Raw genomic sequence first — 17,386 nt, 5'->3', positions numbered from 1 at the left:
TTAATTTTTATATATGATATAAGGTAACGGTCCAGCTTCATTCCTTTGCTTGTGGCTGTATCTAGTTTTTCCAGCACAGTTTGTTGAGGAGACTGTTCTTTTCCCAATAATTGGTCTTAGCACTTTTGTTAAAAATCAGTAGACCATATATGTGATATATGTGAGGTTTTCTGGGTTTCTGTTTCATTCCATTGGTCTATATGTCTATACTTATGTAGGTACCAGCCACATTGTCTCGATTCCCGTAGATTTGTAGTTAAGTTTCAAAATCAGGAAGTTTGAGCCCTCCAACTTTGTTCTTCTTTTCCAGTCCCTACCTGGTGACTTTCTGTGGGTTTCCTAGAGCACTGCACTGTTCATTATGAAAAACTTAATGAGCAAAATTTTAAATTTTTTTCTAAAAGTTAAATTTATTCAATTGTCTATAGTCAACAGGTGAGAAGAATGGGAAATTATGGTCTCCAGATGAAGAGGTTTCCCCTGAAGTACTAGCAAAGGTAAATTTGTGTAGGTCTTAATAACTTTTATGTTGAGATAAAGAACATTTATGGATACCCTTTTTTTAAAACCTAACAGTTAATAAGCATTTTAAATGAGGTACTTTATTTTTAAATCAAAAGTTGTATGTTTCTCAAATTGTAGTTGTCATTGAGTTATTTACATGTAGGTATATGTCAGCATGTTCTTTAGACCTTCCTGCCTTGCTAAGATAATTTCAGTGAGACTGTTTTACATAGAGATTGTAGAATATTGATGCTCAGAAGCACCTCAGGCCTAGCCTCATTACCAATGTCTGTCTACAGGCATAAGAATATTAACTTGGCAAAAACAGATGGCTGTCATCATATTGAAAACTTCTGACAGATGTAAATTATCCCTCACGAAAGCTAATTTTTAAAGTGGTAGTCTTGGGATTTAAAACAAGACTTCTTCATTATCATCTTACTTGATTGATAATCTGTTTCACCTTGTGTAGCTTCATAGTCCTCATTTATTCCATCAGTTCCTTTTTCCAGGTTGTCACTAAATATAGTAAATAATATCTACATTCTTTAGCTAGTTCTTGCATGTATTCCATAACAGTCTTTTGAGTATAAGCCACCAAGCAATTATGGCTACAAATAATTATGAAATCTCCTAGTTTTTTAATCAAAATAGTTTTTCAGTACTACAAAAAATATTACAGTCTAAATAGTTATTTTTAATCACTGTAATCAGTATAGTTTAGTTATTTTTAAACAATATATTTTTAAATGATTTGAAAAGCAATTGTTCAGGTGTGAAGAGTCTGAATTCAAGGAGCCAGGCCTTGGGCGAGTTATCACAGTAATGTGTCTAAGTTGCCTTATTTATTGGAAATAAGAATACCTCTCTCGGGGCTTCCCTGGTGGCGCAGTGGTTGAGAGTCTGCCTGCCGATGCAGGGGACACAGGTTCGTGCCCCGGTCCGGGAAGATCCCACATGCCGCGGAGTGGCTAGGCCCGTGAGCCATGGCCGCTGAGCCTGCGTGTCCAGAGCCTGTGCTCCGCAACAGGAGAGGCCACAACAGTGAGAGGCCTGCGTACCGCAAAAAAAAAAAAAAAAAAAAGAATACCTCTCTCATAGAGTTGTTTGGGAGATTAAATAAAGTAATACATGTGTAACTCTGGGGAAAGTACCTGGCATAGATTAAACAGAATAAGTATTAGTTCTCATTGTTATTATCCTATAGACTTGTTTAATAAAACATGTCTTCCGGCAGCTAAGTAATCTCACTAATCTAATTAACATAAATTAATCTTCCCTTTAAGTGGAATTTTAAGTTGCTTTCTTTTTTTAGCATGTTAATATTTTATAGGTACAGGCAATTAAACTTCTGGTAAGGTGGCTGTTGGGTATGAAAAACAACCAGTCTAAATCTGCCAATTCAACTCTTCGGTTATTATCAGCGATGTTGGTTAGTGAGGGTGACCTGACAGAGCAAAAGAAGATCAGGTGAGATTTTTCTTCCTTCCCACAGGTTTTTTTAGCTCAAGATGTTGGTAGAGCTTACATAGAAATTATTTACTTAATATTGACTGTTGTAATTGCTCTATGTGCTTTGTGTTTAAATTTTACATACTTATTTGGGGTTTATATCTGAATAATGATCATGTATTTTTCTTCATCCCTAAAGACTGACCTTTTTCCAGTAAATTTTTAGTCATAATCACTACAGCAATGTTACAGTTAGCTTCAACATTTGAATCAGTTAAACAAATATTTGTTGAATTACTACTCTTTGCAAAACACTACGAAAAGCATTGCAGCAAAAACAGATAAAATTCCATTCCTGCCTTTAAGGAACTTACCCTAGTATAGTGATTGAACAAGTAGAGTGTCTTAATGCCACGAAGGGAATAAAAATTTCAGTGTAGGTTCAAAGAAGAAAGAGATGCAGCCTCCTGATGGTTTGCAGAAGACTATACAAGGTTCTGCAAATGCCAAAAAAAAAATTTGTTTCATTTCTACACCTGTTCACTCTTCAAATCTGTGAAATCACCATTTCTTCTTTCTGTTCCTTTTAAGGTGAAAATAAAAGCCAAATTTTTTATTTACTAGGGTCCAGCTGAAAAAACTGGAAGATTCTACTTGTGTTGGATTCTTACTTTAAAATTTTTGTTAGAGGATAGATTTAACTATTTATTTATTCTTTCAGTATTTATTGAGCACTGTCATGCCAGGTACTACCAAGCCTTTTAAAGATACAATAATCTCTCCCTCTAAGGAATATGCATTCTAGTGGAGGAGATAGGAAATGCACAATTACAGTAGAGATGCTGAATGCTCTGATAAACTGAAGAAAACAATCAAAAATTATTTTTATCATAAAATAAGCCAAGGGTAGCTTTGCATGAACAGATTGAAGAGTAGGGATAATGAGAAGTTTTAAATTTGGGGAAACTGTGTACAGTGTATAGCAAAGGCTTAATAATGAGCTCTTACAAATCAATGATAAATAGGATCCCCAATAAAGATGAAGATTATATATTACCAGTTTACCTTTAAAAAAGTGTCTGACATCACTATACAATAAGTACAATTTTAATTTAAGTGGAACCTCTTGTCTGTCAAATCAGCAAAAAGTTTTTTAAGCAATCATCACTCCATGGGATCAGGGAAATGGGTTCCTCATAAATCCTGTGAATATAAATGGGCACAGTCTTGGCAGGACAGTTTGGCATTTTGTTTCTAAGTCCTTAAAAATGTTATCCATTGACTCTTTTTTTTTTTGACTCTTTATTTTTACACTCATGAAATTATAAAAGAATCATACAAAAATACATATACAAACATGCTCTTTCCAGCATTTTTTATCATCACAGAAGATAGGGGAATGGTTAACTGTGGAACACACATGTTATGAAATATTATGCAGATCTTAATTAGATGTTATGTATCCCATAGTTTAGCTTAGGCTCTGGAATGAGAAACTTATTCAACTCTACCTATGCTCCATTTACTAGCTATGTGAACTTGTGTAAGTCACTTTCCTAAGCCTCAGTTTCCTCATCTTACAGAGTTAAGTACACAAATAGTAGCATTAATGTTTTTAATTCCTGAATCATTTGCCTCAGAAGCCATTTGAGTGTCCCTCATTGTTACCAGTGCTCAGCTTGATGGTCATGTGGTCCAAGAGTGCCATGTTTTCTCCTCCTGTACGCTAAGTAATAGTCCCTTGTGGATTCAGGGCAGCTTTCCACATTTCCTAAAGTCTTTGAAATATCAAAGCTATGTTATGTTCCCTATAGCAGTTGAAGTAAGAAGACTATCCTTTCACCATCTCACTGTCACGTTTTACCATTTAGGTTATAAAAGTTGACTGGGTGTGGGTGGGAGTGCCTGGACTCCCTAGATTCCCTTGGAAAACTTCCTGATGCAAAGGAAAGTCTGCCTCAGAGACTAGTACCTGAGAGAGACTAGCTCTCACCTCCATATCCTTTCCTTTTAGATATTTGTCTGATGCCTCCCACTTTCTGGTACAGATCACCTCCTCATTCATAGCCCCCTCCATTTCCTCAGACATTTGTAGGCTTAAGATTGATTTCTGTTAGGTCTGTGTAAATATGTGTATGCATTTAAAAATTGTGGGAAATACAATAGATTTTGAATAAGTGATTTTTAACTTTTCAGGTTTTTTAATATCAGGTTTTCCGCGATGAATGTGACTGCCTCTTGAAATGAGCAATACAGCTCCTAATGTGAATGTTTCTTGCTAGCGTTGCAGTTAGTACACGTAAGCAGAGTTGCTTAGCTGTGGTGGACGGTCTAAGCTAGAGTGTGACTAAAAATGAAGGCAGACATAAAAAAAGAATGAAAGTTTGCCATTTGCAACAACACGGATGGACCTGGAGAGTATCATGCTTAGTGAAATAAGTCAGACAAAGACAATACTGTATGTTATCACTTATATATAGAACCTAAAAAATTAAAAGAAACTAATGAGGACTTCCCTGGTGGTACAGTGGTTAAGAATCCGCCTGCCAATGCAGGGGACGCGGGTTCGGCCCTGGTCCCGGAAGATCCCACATGCTGCAAAGCAACTAAGCCCATGCGCCACCACTACTGAGCCTGCGCTCTAGAGCCCGTGCTCTATCTACAACAAGAGAAGCCACTGCAATGAGAAGCCCACACACTGCAGAGAAGAGTAGCCACACTCGCCACAACTACAGAAAGCCTGCGTCCAGCAACAAAGACCCAACACAGCCAGAAAGTTAATTAATTGATTGATTGATTAATTAAAGAAACTAGTGAATATAACAAAGAAGCAGACTCACAGATACAGAGAACAAACTAGTGGTTACTGTTGGGGAGGGGGAGGGGCAAGATAGGGGTACAGGCTTAAAAGGTACAAACTATGTATAAAATAAGGTACAAGGATATATTTTACAACATGGGGAATATAACTAAGATTTTATAATATAATTGGAGTATAATCTATAAAAATTTTGAATCACTATGTTGTACACCTGAAATTAATATATTATAAATCAGCTATACCTGAATAAAATAAATATAAAAATTTTAAATGAAGGCAGATAAATTTAATATCAGATAGTCACAATGATTTGAGCCTTCTGCCCTGTGTTGAAGGACTCAAAGTAACTTTCCCATATTTGTACGTTTTGTCATTTTACGCATAAGTTATGCTAAAGACCTTAACAGTCAAAACGGGATCAAAGAGTTTTGTGAATGATAATGGTTATAGGAAATGTTTATTTCTTTTTTGTTTGTTTATAGTAAATCTGATATGTCTCGCTTGCGATTAGCTGCTGGTAGTGCCATAATGAAGCTTGCTCAGGAACCTTGTTACCATGAAATTATAACCCCAGAGCAGTTTCAGCTCTGTGCGCTTGTTATTAATGTAAGTAGCAATCTTATTTTTGTCATTTACTTGGCCTTCAAAGTTAAATTTATTTACTTTCTATAGATGACAGATCCATTTGCTCTATGGATGTATGCACAAAAGGGATTGCTATTATTACTATTCTAACCAGTTAACTCCCCGAAATTAAGTTATTTACTCCCTCAGTATAATTATCTTTTTTTTTTTAATGAAGACATTAAAAATGCTTAAACTGTCCTTTTGTAAATGTTTGCCAATTTTTAAAAACTAAACTGGGGTTTTTGTCATGGTTTTAAAAGTACTAATACTTTTATTTAAGTATTTTTGGTTTTGTGCTGCTGTAGGATGAGTGCTATCAAGTAAGGCAGATATTTGCTCAGAAGCTACATAAGGCACTTGTGAAGTTACTCCTCCCATTGGAGTATATGGCGATCTTTGCCTTGTGTGCCAAAGATCCTGTGAAGGAGAGAAGAGCACATGCACGACAGTGTTTACTAAAAAATATCAGTATACGCAGGGAGTACATTAAACAGAACCCCATGGCTACTGGTAAGTAATTTTCAAAGTGCTCAGTGTGCAGATATATCTTGTCAGTGTATCAATTTGTGGAGGGTTTTATTTCATATATTTCTATTATAGTTTATAATAACACTGGGACTTTTATAGAATGCTGTTGTTGTAGTTAAGATGTAAGTAAAATCTAAATTCCTGGTTTGTGAGTCCTATTTATAATGCATAAAACTGTTTGGAGGAACTGTGTTTTTTCTTATGGAATCAGCAGTGTGGCTTGATTTGAACACATTGCTCTGATGTCAGAGAGTAAAGAATTACTTTCCTAGCTTTGCCAGGGACTCAATCTTAAATTATCCTTTGTCTTCAGTAGCCTACAAAATTGAAAAAAGTATTTCAGTATCATCTAGATGTCATGTTGCCTCTAATTTAGAAATAACTGAGGGAAAAAATGTTAACTGAAGCGGTTAAAACGTAAATTAGGGAGGGATTTTTATAAAGGCTATTATTACTATTGTTAATAATAATGTTTTCACTTCAGAGAAATTATTATCACTGTTGCCTGAGTATGTAGTTCCGTATATGATTCACCTGCTAGCCCATGATCCAGATTTTACAAGATCACAAGATGTTGATCAACTTCGTGATATTAAAGAGTAAGTCATGTTGATTTTTAATAAGTCTAAGAATTATTTCTCCTTTTTAAAAAATGCTAAATTTTTTCCTTTACTATTCCCATTAGAATAAAAACATTTTTATGGTTTTATTCTTTTATTGTAAATTTTAAGTTTCATCTTACAAAATTGTTCCTACCTAATAAGTTCTATTTGGTTGTTTTGTTTGTTTCCTGTTTGTTTGCAGTTAGCTTTAGCTGAGTCTGTGAAATAAGTTGATTTGGTCTTTATCTTATTTTTACCTTTGTATTAAGATGGGCTTCAGTTACTTCAGTTTGATAATTTAGAAAGCCATGTAGTGAAAATTTCTCTCCTTAAAACTATACTTCAACCTCAAAAGATAATTCCTCAAAAATATGCACACACATACGAGATACTCTGTGGCAGGTCTGTGGTAATACAAAATTAGATTTGTTACACCAGTCACAGAGATATTTGTCTCTAGTGGAAAGACAGGCAGGTAAACAATTGCAAAACACTTGTTTAAGAAGTGTTTTTATGTAAAATAGAACTTTATATATGATGCAGGGTGAGTGAACAAGTAGGAAGTAGCCTAGGCTTGTCTACAAATGACCTCCAAGAAACTTTAAAGCAATGTCTATTTTCCCATTGCTGTGCTTTTGCTTTGCACGTTTAAATTGGTTCCCTCAGCTTGTATTTAAAGTACTATGTTTTTTCTGTGTGCGACATGAAGCCTTATCCCTAATCTTATTTGAGGTTGTAATCAACAGTTTATCTCTGCCTCCTGTAGCTCTTTCAGGAGACATAGGTTCTAGTCTCAGCTATCTGAGTAAAAACTTTACTTCTCTGCTTCAGTTGCCTTATCCATAAAATGCAGGCTATGAAGTAGATAATCCCTAAAATATCTTCCAATTCTAATTTCTGTTTACTTAATAAATATATTTTATTTGCAAATTCTTTTTCCTTTTTTTTAAAAAATAACTTTTTTGGGGGATTTCCCAGAAAGCACTTTCATAAAGTGAAAAAGTGATGTATGTATTTGCCTAGAACACAAGGTCTATGTTAAGGAACCTTTTTAGCCCTATTTCAGTTGCAAGGCAGTCATGTGAAAAAGGGATTAGATTTGCAAGAGGCAACAGTGATGTGGGAAAAGTACTGAAGTCGTTAGTTAGAATTGAAATCACTGGCACATACTTTTTGGTTCTATCTAGCATGCAGTACTTTTGAGTATCTTTAAACATTTCATTTTAAGTTACCATGTAATTTGAAGTGTTCACTTTTCTTTTTCTAGTTAAGGTGTACAGTTTCTTAAGGTATACAGTTAGATCATTCATTGAGATGTTGTTTCTTAACAGAGGGTGTTATCAGCTGTAAATTTCCTTTTTAGTACCACCAGTGCTGAATCCTATAAGTATGGTACGTTGTGTTTTTGTTTTATTTGTCTTAAGGTATTTTCTAATTTTTCTTGTGATTTCTTCTTTGACCCATTGGTTGTTTAAGAGTGTGTGGTTTGGGAATTCCCTGGCGGTCCAGTGGTTAGGACTCTCCGCTTTCACTGCCAAGGCCCTGGGTTCAATCACTGGTCAGGGAAATAAGATCTCACAAGCCACAAGGCCAAAAAAAACCAACATAGGAATGTGTGGTTTAATTTCCATATATGTGTGAATTTTCCAGTTTTCCCTCTTTTATTGACTTAGTTTCATGCCGTTCTGGTCAGAAAAGATACTTTTTATTAAGACTTGTTTTATGGCCTACCATACGGTCTGCCCTGGAGACTATACCATGTTCACTTGAGAAAAATGTGTATTCTGCTATTGTTAGTTGGAGTGTTCCATATATATCTGATATCTGATTGGTTTATAGTGTTGTCCAAGTTCTTTCTTTTCTTTTTAGTCCCTGTCTGGATTTTCTATCCATTATTGAAAATAGGGTATTGAAATCTGTTATTGTGGAAACATGTATTTCTCCCTTCAATTCTGTCCATTTTTGCTTCATAGATTTTGGGGCTTTGTTGCTAGGTTCGTATGTGTTTATAATAGTCATATCTTCTTACTGGTTTTACTCTCATCAATATAGTCCTTCTGGGTCTTTTGCAATCCATTTTGTCTAATTGTAAAATAGCCACCAGCTCTCTTTTGGTTACTGTTTGCATGAATATATTTTTTTCATCCTTTTACTTTCAAATAATTTGTGTTTTTATATCTAAAGTGAGTCTCTTGTAGATAAGGTATAGATGGCTCTTCCCCCCCCCTTAATGTACTCTGCTTCTCTGCTTTTTAATTGGGGGACTTAATCTATTTTCATTTAAAGTAATTACTGATAAGGAAGAAGTTACTTATGCCATATAGCCGTTAGTTTTCTCTGTGTCTTAGGTATTTTTTGTTACTTAATTGCTCCATAGCCTCTCATTTTTGTATTTACAGTTGACCCTTGAACAACACAGGTTTGAACTGTGTGGAGGGTCAACACCCCTAACTCCTGTGTTGTTCAAGGGTCAGCTGTAGTTGTTTTTTGTAGGGAACCTTTTTGATTACTTTCTTTTGTGTATATTTTTAGTTATTTTCTTAATGATTACACTTAACATCTTAAAGTTGTAACAGCCTAGTTAGAATAATAGCAACTTAGTTTCATGAGTATAGAGATAGTCTGCTTTTATACAACTTTATTCCACTCCCTTTATATTTTAATTGATAAAATTATATCTTTATACATTGTTTTATATTATATATATATGATTATTATTTTATGCATTTTCCTTTTAAGTCATATATTTAAAAAGGAGTTACAAATCAGAAGTTCAGTAATGCTGGCTTTATATTATCTATGTGATTACCTTTACCAGTGTTCTTTATTTCTTACAGCTTCAAGTTACTGTCTATTGTTTTTTCGTTTCAGCCCAAAGGACTGAGTTTAGTATTTCTTATAAGACAGGTGTACTAAAAACAAACTACATTAATCTATTTCCCCCTTACAGTAGTCTCTTAAGACATTTACATATACTATAGCCAAAGAAGTATACATAGATTATCATCAAATGTTTTTTCTCTCCTGTTGATGTAGTAAAACAGTAAGTCCATGGTGGCTGCCTGAGAATCATCATGGGAACTTAGTAATAGGCTTTGATCCTAGATTTGTCGATGTAAGCTCCCCAAGTGATTCTAATGTTCATCCTGATTTGGGATTCATTTTTACTTAGAAATTCAGGTGTCACCTTCAGACACTTTATGTATTAAATGAATATAAAGTAACAAGTAGAAAACAGCAAAAATGGTTTGAGATGTGACTATTTAGCTGAATTACTGTTTACTATGCACACCAGCCTCATAGTATGTGAAATTCAGAGTTATGTCACAGTAGAATTACATACAAATCTTAGATCTTCTCCATAGCTTGCAGATAGTCAAAGTGGCAAGACTGTGCTGTATGCTGGTTTGCTTATCATTGCTGGATATTAATACACGTTATATCATCTAAATGTTTATTAAATACCTATAGAATGAATCTCTGTGTGCCTCATGAAACTGTCAGGCTTTCTCATATTAAGCTATGTGTTCATATTTGTTATTTGTGATATGATTCTGTTTGAATTGCATATTATTAACAGGGTATTTCTATTAATCATTAGAGTTTTCTCTGTATTGTACTCTTATTATATTCAGACAACAGAACTTCCCAGTAAGCTATTAAATCCCTTAAGCAAAAGCACCTACAATCAGTCTCTTTACTAAGTGAATATGTTTGTCATTTAGGTGCCTATGGTTCATGCTTGAAGTTTTAATGACAAAGAATGAAAATAACAGCCATGCCTTTATGAAAAAGATGGCAGAGAACATCAAGCTAACAAAAGATGCCCAGTCTCCAGATGAATCCAAGACAAATGAAGTAAGATATATATTAGGCCAGTGGGTATTAAGATATTACAGGAAAAAATATTATGACCCTTGTCCCACTTGTTTTTCCTAACTATTACATAACAAAATATATTATAGAACGTTTATTAAAAATATATACTTAGTTTTTACTTTATTTCATTAAATTGAATTCTATTATTTGAAAAACATTTATTACTTTGAAAAAGATATTAAAACTTCTACAGAGCACAGGAATAAGAACTAGTAAAATTTACAACTATGCTGTCTTAAGAACTTTTAGTAAGAGTTACAGACAAGTAGATATTCTTTTTGTATGTTTGCTTTAGTTTGGTTTATTGTTTTAACATATACTTGGCATTCATGTTAAATTAAGATGAAGGGGTCTTTTTTGTTGTTGTTTACTAGGAGGCTACATAAGAAGAAATACAAATGCAGAATGTTCAAGGAATAAATAATAACCCCATATTATTGTTTTGATTTGATTTTATATATTGGTTAGAATTGGTGGTACTTGTGGTTATTTTTCACTACTGAAAGGTATATGTGATTTTTTTTTTCCTCCCTAGAAACTTTATACAGTGTGTGATGTGGCCCTGTGTGTTATAAATAGTAAAAGTGCTTTGTGCAATGCAGATTCACCAAAGGATCCAGTCCTTCCAATGAAATTTTTTACACAACCTGAAAAGGTAATTTTCTTCCCTTCATTTTTCTACCATACTAAACCTATTTAAATTTGTTACTATCAACCCTAGTGGCAAGTATTGGACTGTCTTGACTACAGAGTAAAAAAAAAAAAAATACCTCTGTGAGTTTATCAAGAAATGGGAGATTGTCTTCCAAAGCCTGAAAAATATCATTCTCACCTTACAGAGTAGAGAATACAAATCAAGCTTGGTGGTGGTGTTCCTATGTGAGCTATTCCTTCTGGATATTTCTAATATGTAAGAGGAATTTTCAAATTTCTTAAATTGTTTTCATCTCATTAAAACACTGTTAGTATTTTTTCAGACAAGAAGTAAGCAAAATATTTGGTAGAGTATAAATATATATACATCTATATATGAAATAAAATATATGAAATAAAATGTTAGAATGAGTGGAATTGGTCTTGGCAATTGACAGACCTGGATTCGAATCAACCATTTCTAATTTGAGGGACCTTACACATGTTAACTCTTCTAAGCCTCAATGTCTTCACCTCTAAAATGCAGATGATAATACCCGTGAACAATTACTAATATACCTAGGTTTCTAAGAGTTTGTCACAAAGCATTTAATAAATGGTATTAATAATAAATAGTACATTTATTCTGCTGTCAGAAAATGAAGTTTTCCATGTAAGTAAATTTTTCAGCTAACTAAAGCTCTTTAAGTTTTTCCAGCTAATTTGGATTAAGGAACTTTTTCAAAAAGAATGCCTTTTATTTATTACCCACTTTAAGGTGGTATTTTAAAGTTTAACTTTCCTGTGCTTTGTTTAAAAAAATATCCTTAATATTTTTAATTGGAAAAAATAAGGCATTTAAAATTTTCAACAAAAATTTTAATCAGACTTTGATTTAGTACTCAGAATTTACTCTGCCTGGTTTTGATAGGAATAATAAGGATTGCAAAGTTACTTCTGTTCTAATTGAATTTACTGGTCTTTGTAAATACTCCTGAGTGAGCTCTTGAATTTAAATTTACGTTATTGTTGACCCAGGGCTATCGTGACTGGAATAGTACCCAAATAGGATCTTCATACATCATCAAGAATTTAAATTGCTGTTTGTCACTACACCTAATTCTAACTGTTTTTTGTTTTGATATGAAACTTAGAATGTCTTTAGCCTTCTTAATAATAATTTTGGTTTTTTTCTGTTTTAAATGATCAGCTTTCCTCATTTCCTTTTCTAATATGTTGCTTTTAATATGGTATAAATTCAGACAGAAGAAAACTAGGCATATTAAGATAGTGAGCTTAGTGAAGCTATAGTATATCTTCATGTAACATTTATTTTAGCTACATAAAAGCCTTTGTGGGGAAGAAAAGAAAGATCCAGCCTTGCCTAGAACACATGTCAAAAGCGTTATTTCTTTTCATAGGGACATTTAAGGCCTCTGTTCTTTTCTGTGACACTAGTGTGAAGGTAAACTTAATAAAAGAAAAATAATTTTTTAAGTGCTATTACTTAAAAATTAATGAACTTCCAGATGGTAGTAAGTCATTTTGCTTCCGTGAGACCATTGTGGTTTACTCGTGTGCTATTCCCAGGATAATTAACAGATAGAGGCACCATAGGATCAAATTGAACTCTTACAGATACAACTTTCAAAAGTATCATCAGTGTCCACATTTGGTTTAATTCATTTATTAACTGGTTAATATCACTGCAGCCAAATAACATTATAATTGACTAAATTAGATTTTGATGGTGTATTTACCTTTATGATTTGGACAGTCTACTTATGGTTCTAGGAAACAAAACATTTTTAATTAAAGTAACAGATTTTTTTTCAGTAAGGATAATTTTCTTGAGATTCTGTGTGGGGTTCTTTTAGTGAATATTAAGTGCCTGATATATGCATAGTACCATTTTGGATGCTTTGGGAGCCCCAAAGAAGTAAATTTTAGGGACTTCCCTGGCAGTCCAGAGCTTAAGACTCCGTGCTTCCACTGCAGGAGGCGTGGCTTCAGTCCCTGGTCGGGGAACTAAGATCCCGTGTGCCACGTGGTGTGGCCAAATAAATTTTTTTAAAAAGTAAATTTTATAATAGAGTGGAGAACATAGTTCATTGAATAAACTGGAGACTGTTTGCCCTGAACCATATGAAAGAATAGAAGTGTGTTTTATTTAAAATGTGATTTAAGGGAATTCCCTGGCATTCCAGTGGTTAGGACTCCGTGCTTTCACTGACTATGGCCTGGATTCAATTCCTGGTCAGGGAACTAGGCTCCTGCAAGCCACGTGGCGCTGCCAAAAAAAAAATGTGATTTAAGTAATTTATATCTGACATTTGACTAAGTCTTGTGTGTCACTGAGTTAATTTTAAAACTAGACTTATGGTATGGTTCATGAAATATGCTTTGATGGTTTGATATGTTTCTTAGCTCAAATGAAACTGTTATTGTAAAGCAAAATGCCTTGAAAAGTCTTGTATGGACAAAAAAATATGTTCACTTTTGTTTGTTTGTTTTTTTTGATAGGACTTCTGTAATGACAAGAGTTACATTTCAGAAGAGACAAGAGTACTTCTGTTAACAGGAAAGGTATTATGTACTAGATAATTGGGGAATCTTTATCTCATGTGCATATTACTTATGCTATTCTTAGAAATAACCTTTAAATGTCCCTCGGATTTTATAGTTCCTGATTCTTAGGGATCATGTTGTGGATTATAGCATCTAAAGCATTTGTTCTCTCAGGCTTTTTTTTTTTTTGCCATAAACCACTTTAGAATTACAACCATGTGTTCTCACCAGTACTGAAAGGCTTCAAGTTATTTAGAATTCACAAAGCAGATTTCCCTGAAAAATGGTATAATATATTTAGATGTGTAAGATAAAGATAATTTTCAAGTACTAATAAGTTAGACAGTTTATATTCTATAAAGGTAATATGACATCTAAAAGAGCAAAGGGAAATTTAATATTTGATAAACAGTGTCTAAACTATTATTATATATACTCAGTAATTTACCTGTAAGATATTTTATTATGTCTTAATTATTACGTATTTCACTATGTTTTAGGGACACTTTTTATTTTGATTGAGCAATAGGAATAATTAAATATTGCATAGTTAGTTTTAAGTAGAGGTAATGCTTTTGATTTGTAATTATGTTTAGATATTGTTTTACAGAATTATCATTTCTAATAAATTTAGGATTTAACTTTCCAAAGGAACAACAATTCCTGGCCGTAAGCGGAACAGTATCCCTTACATGTGTCTAAATTTGTATGTATTCCTTTCAGTAAGGTATAAAATAACATGCATATATGTAATTTTTAGCCAAAACCTGCTGGAGTACTAGGTGCGGTAAACAAGCCTTTATCAGCAACGGGAAGGAAACCATATGTTAGAAGCACTGGAGCTGAGACTGGAAGCAATATTAATGTAAATTCAGAGCTGAACCCTTCCACCGGAAATCGATCAAGGCAATTTTTTTCTCCAATTGTTTTTGTTACTATCACTCACTACTTGGTTCATCTTTCAGTTTCTTTTCTTAAAGCACTGTATCACAAAAATGGACTTTAGGAAACATCTTAGTAAAAAACAGTAGTGCTAAATTTTAGTATAATGATGGAAATTGAGAGTGTACTACACATTTTGAAACTGTTTAGCATTCTAAATGTGTAGAAAAGTTAAATGGAAAAACGTAAGAATTAGTAATATACTAAAACTAATTTACATGAAAGCGTGTGTCTGTGTTTAACACTTAGGAGAACTGAAAATGTAACTCTTTAAATAAATTTAATTTACATGCTTTTTAATTTTTAACTCAAGATTAGTATAGCATGAGTAGAGATAACATTGTTAATAACATTTTCCACTTACTAAAGATTCCATGTTTGGGACTTCCCTGGTGGTCCAGTGGCTAAGACTCTGCGCTCCCAATGTAGGGGGCCCAGGTTCGATCCCTTGTCAGGGAACTAGATCCACATGCCACGACTAAGTTCGCATGCCACAACAAAGATCCTGCATGTCACAACTAAGACCTGACACAGCCAGATAAATAAATATTTTTTAAAAAGATAACATGTTTAACATGTCAAGTGTTTACTGTCTTAGCTACTGCATAAAAATTTCCATCTGACCCTACTCTTACCAACGCTAAATATTGAGGCTTTTAAAGATTTTATTCTAATTCATGAAATTTTAAGCATAAATTCAGTGGTGGTGTTTTAAACACATTTTTAGCAGTAGAATCCCAAAATGTAAAAAAATTAACGTGGAACACCTGTGGTTTACATAGATAGTGGGGGTCAGACACCTCCCCTATGGCCTCTTCTTGCAGCCCCTTCCCTTGCAGAGCATTAACAACACAGCCTGGAGAAAACTATACTCTACGCTCATCTGTTGTATTTTTGCTTTGTTTTAGGGTATTCCACCCCCAACAGATAGGCTTATAGAATAGTTGTGTTGTTTGTTGCTTGTCAACTAAGCTTTCTGTCTGGTGGTTTTAGGTAGTCATTTCTGTCTTACATTAGTAAGGTAAGATGGAAATCCAGAACTTGATATAGTAGAGCAGTAGTCTGTAACCACAGAAGATCTGAGTCTTGTTAACGTTACTTCACTTGGCCAGGCTTCTAAATCAGCCTAAGCCTCTTTCCTTATTGGTATAGTGAGAGAGTACACTTCTATTCATGTGGTGAAATAAAGAAGCTTTGGTTTATTTCTCTTCAACAGGGAACAGAGTTCAGAGGCAGCAGAAACTGGAGTTAGTGAAAATGAAGAGAACCCTGTGAGAATTATTTCTGTGACACCTGTAAAGAATATTGACCCAGTAAAGAATAAGGTAAATTTTAAGGCTTAACAAGTGGGTTTTTCCCATGGAGATTCTTATTACAATTTTATGATGGGGTAAGAAACCCACGGTCTACACATTAATACCACCACCCCCTGCTATACTTACCGGGCTTCCACTCTACAGAAGTGATTCTGTCTATGTCCACTCTCTTCATTTACCAGAGTTTGTGTGGTCACCTTCTCCCACCCTACTTCTCCCAATACCTTGAAAGAATAGGAGCTGAAGTGTTTTGAGATCTTGTTTTCAAAACTTTATTGACTCCCACCAGGGATCAACACTCTGTTTCTGTTGTTGTTGTTTTAAGTTAAACTTAATGAGCTGACCTTTTAAAATATGTTTGAGTTTTTATTTAACAGCTGCACTCTTTGATGGTGTATCTTTTAACTGTGGCCCCTGATATTCTTAACAATTTTTTGGCAGGACAGAAAGGAGTATAACATTGGTAGGAGGATAACTTTCCTCAGTAAGAATGACCTAATACTATTATTTCTTTTTCTATAGAATCATGTTCTTGACATACTTTTTTTTACCCCCCATATATTTATGGTATTATCAAATGTTTTAGGAGTTATCCTCAGGTACATAAAATATGGGACTATACAGTTATTCCACAGTAGCTGAACTTTTCCTATCCAAACTCATTATCTGAATTCAAACTGAATAGGTAAGGATACATTTTTTAGGTCAGTCTGACTATCCATACTCTTGCTGTTTGCTATCTGAACTTCAGTATGTCAGTAAATTCAGGTAACAGGGAACCTCTCACTTTCAAAACTCTTAGAATTCAGAAACCAGTAGATTTAGATATTGTGGGATCCTTCTATAGAATTAAACATTGAACATAATCATGCTTAGATGCAGATATGCATATTGCCACAGATACTTAAAACATGCTTATAATATGTATTAAGAGGTGGTACAGGGATGCAAATGTTTATCTAGTACAACCTCTGCTGTAGAATTGTATAGAAGATAAATTGGACATTTAAATTCTAATTTCTGAGGGGCCAAAATATTACTTTGATTGATCTGTAATATTATATTGTTCCAAACACTGTTTTAACGTTTTCATACTTCCAGAGAATGTTTTAACAGATTCACTGTTGCCTGAAGAGACAGGGGTTGTATTTTGACAAAAGCCTGATAGCTTCCCAGTCAGATCTCCCATAAGTTGATATGATCATTTCTTTCCAGGGTCTGGTTCTCAGTCTTGCAGGCTCAAAACACTATCTTGTTGTACTAAAAGAAGATAAAGATCTAAGAGAGTGTTTCTTGGTAACCAATTTCTCAAAGAGATTGATGCATAAACCAATTTATTAGTTATGTATATAAAAATTATCCAGCAAATTGTATATACATGTTTACAAATCAGAACATTTTCTCCTATTATTTACTCTGTGAGCAAACTCAAATGGTAATATGAAGAATGAATAAGGGAGGTGGTTAAAGGAATATAACACATTAACATTCCGTGGAGCAGGCAGGCAGTACCA

The 17,386-nt window shown here is 33.9% G+C and overlaps 1 protein-coding gene across 4 annotated transcripts in view; it reads left to right on the top strand.

Moving 5' to 3' along the window:
- Positions 1-17,386, top strand: part of PDS5A (PDS5 cohesin associated factor A) — a 130,902-nt gene that overhangs the window by 100,664 nt on the left and 12,852 nt on the right. For all 4 annotated transcript variants that reach the window (XM_082632754.1, XM_082632753.1, XM_082632756.1 and 1 more), the window contains exons 22-31: positions 429-497; positions 1,838-1,974; positions 5,260-5,383; positions 5,710-5,914; positions 6,417-6,531; positions 10,260-10,392; positions 10,949-11,068; positions 13,570-13,632; positions 14,375-14,520; positions 15,773-15,881. In XM_082632754.1, the coding sequence (XP_082488880.1) occupies positions 429-497; positions 1,838-1,974; positions 5,260-5,383; positions 5,710-5,914; positions 6,417-6,531; positions 10,260-10,392; positions 10,949-11,068; positions 13,570-13,632; positions 14,375-14,520; positions 15,773-15,881 (1,221 nt within the window). The remainder of the gene's footprint in view (positions 1-428; positions 498-1,837; positions 1,975-5,259; positions 5,384-5,709; positions 5,915-6,416; positions 6,532-10,259; positions 10,393-10,948; positions 11,069-13,569; positions 13,633-14,374; positions 14,521-15,772; positions 15,882-17,386) is intronic.

Source organism: Mesoplodon mirus, assembly GCF_964341445.2.
Source record: "Mesoplodon mirus genome assembly, chromosome: 2".
Taxonomy (NCBI): Eukaryota; Metazoa; Chordata; class Mammalia; order Artiodactyla; family Ziphiidae; genus Mesoplodon; species Mesoplodon mirus.
The sequence above is the reverse complement of the archived record's forward strand: the minus strand, read 5'-3'. Positions and strand labels throughout refer to the sequence as shown.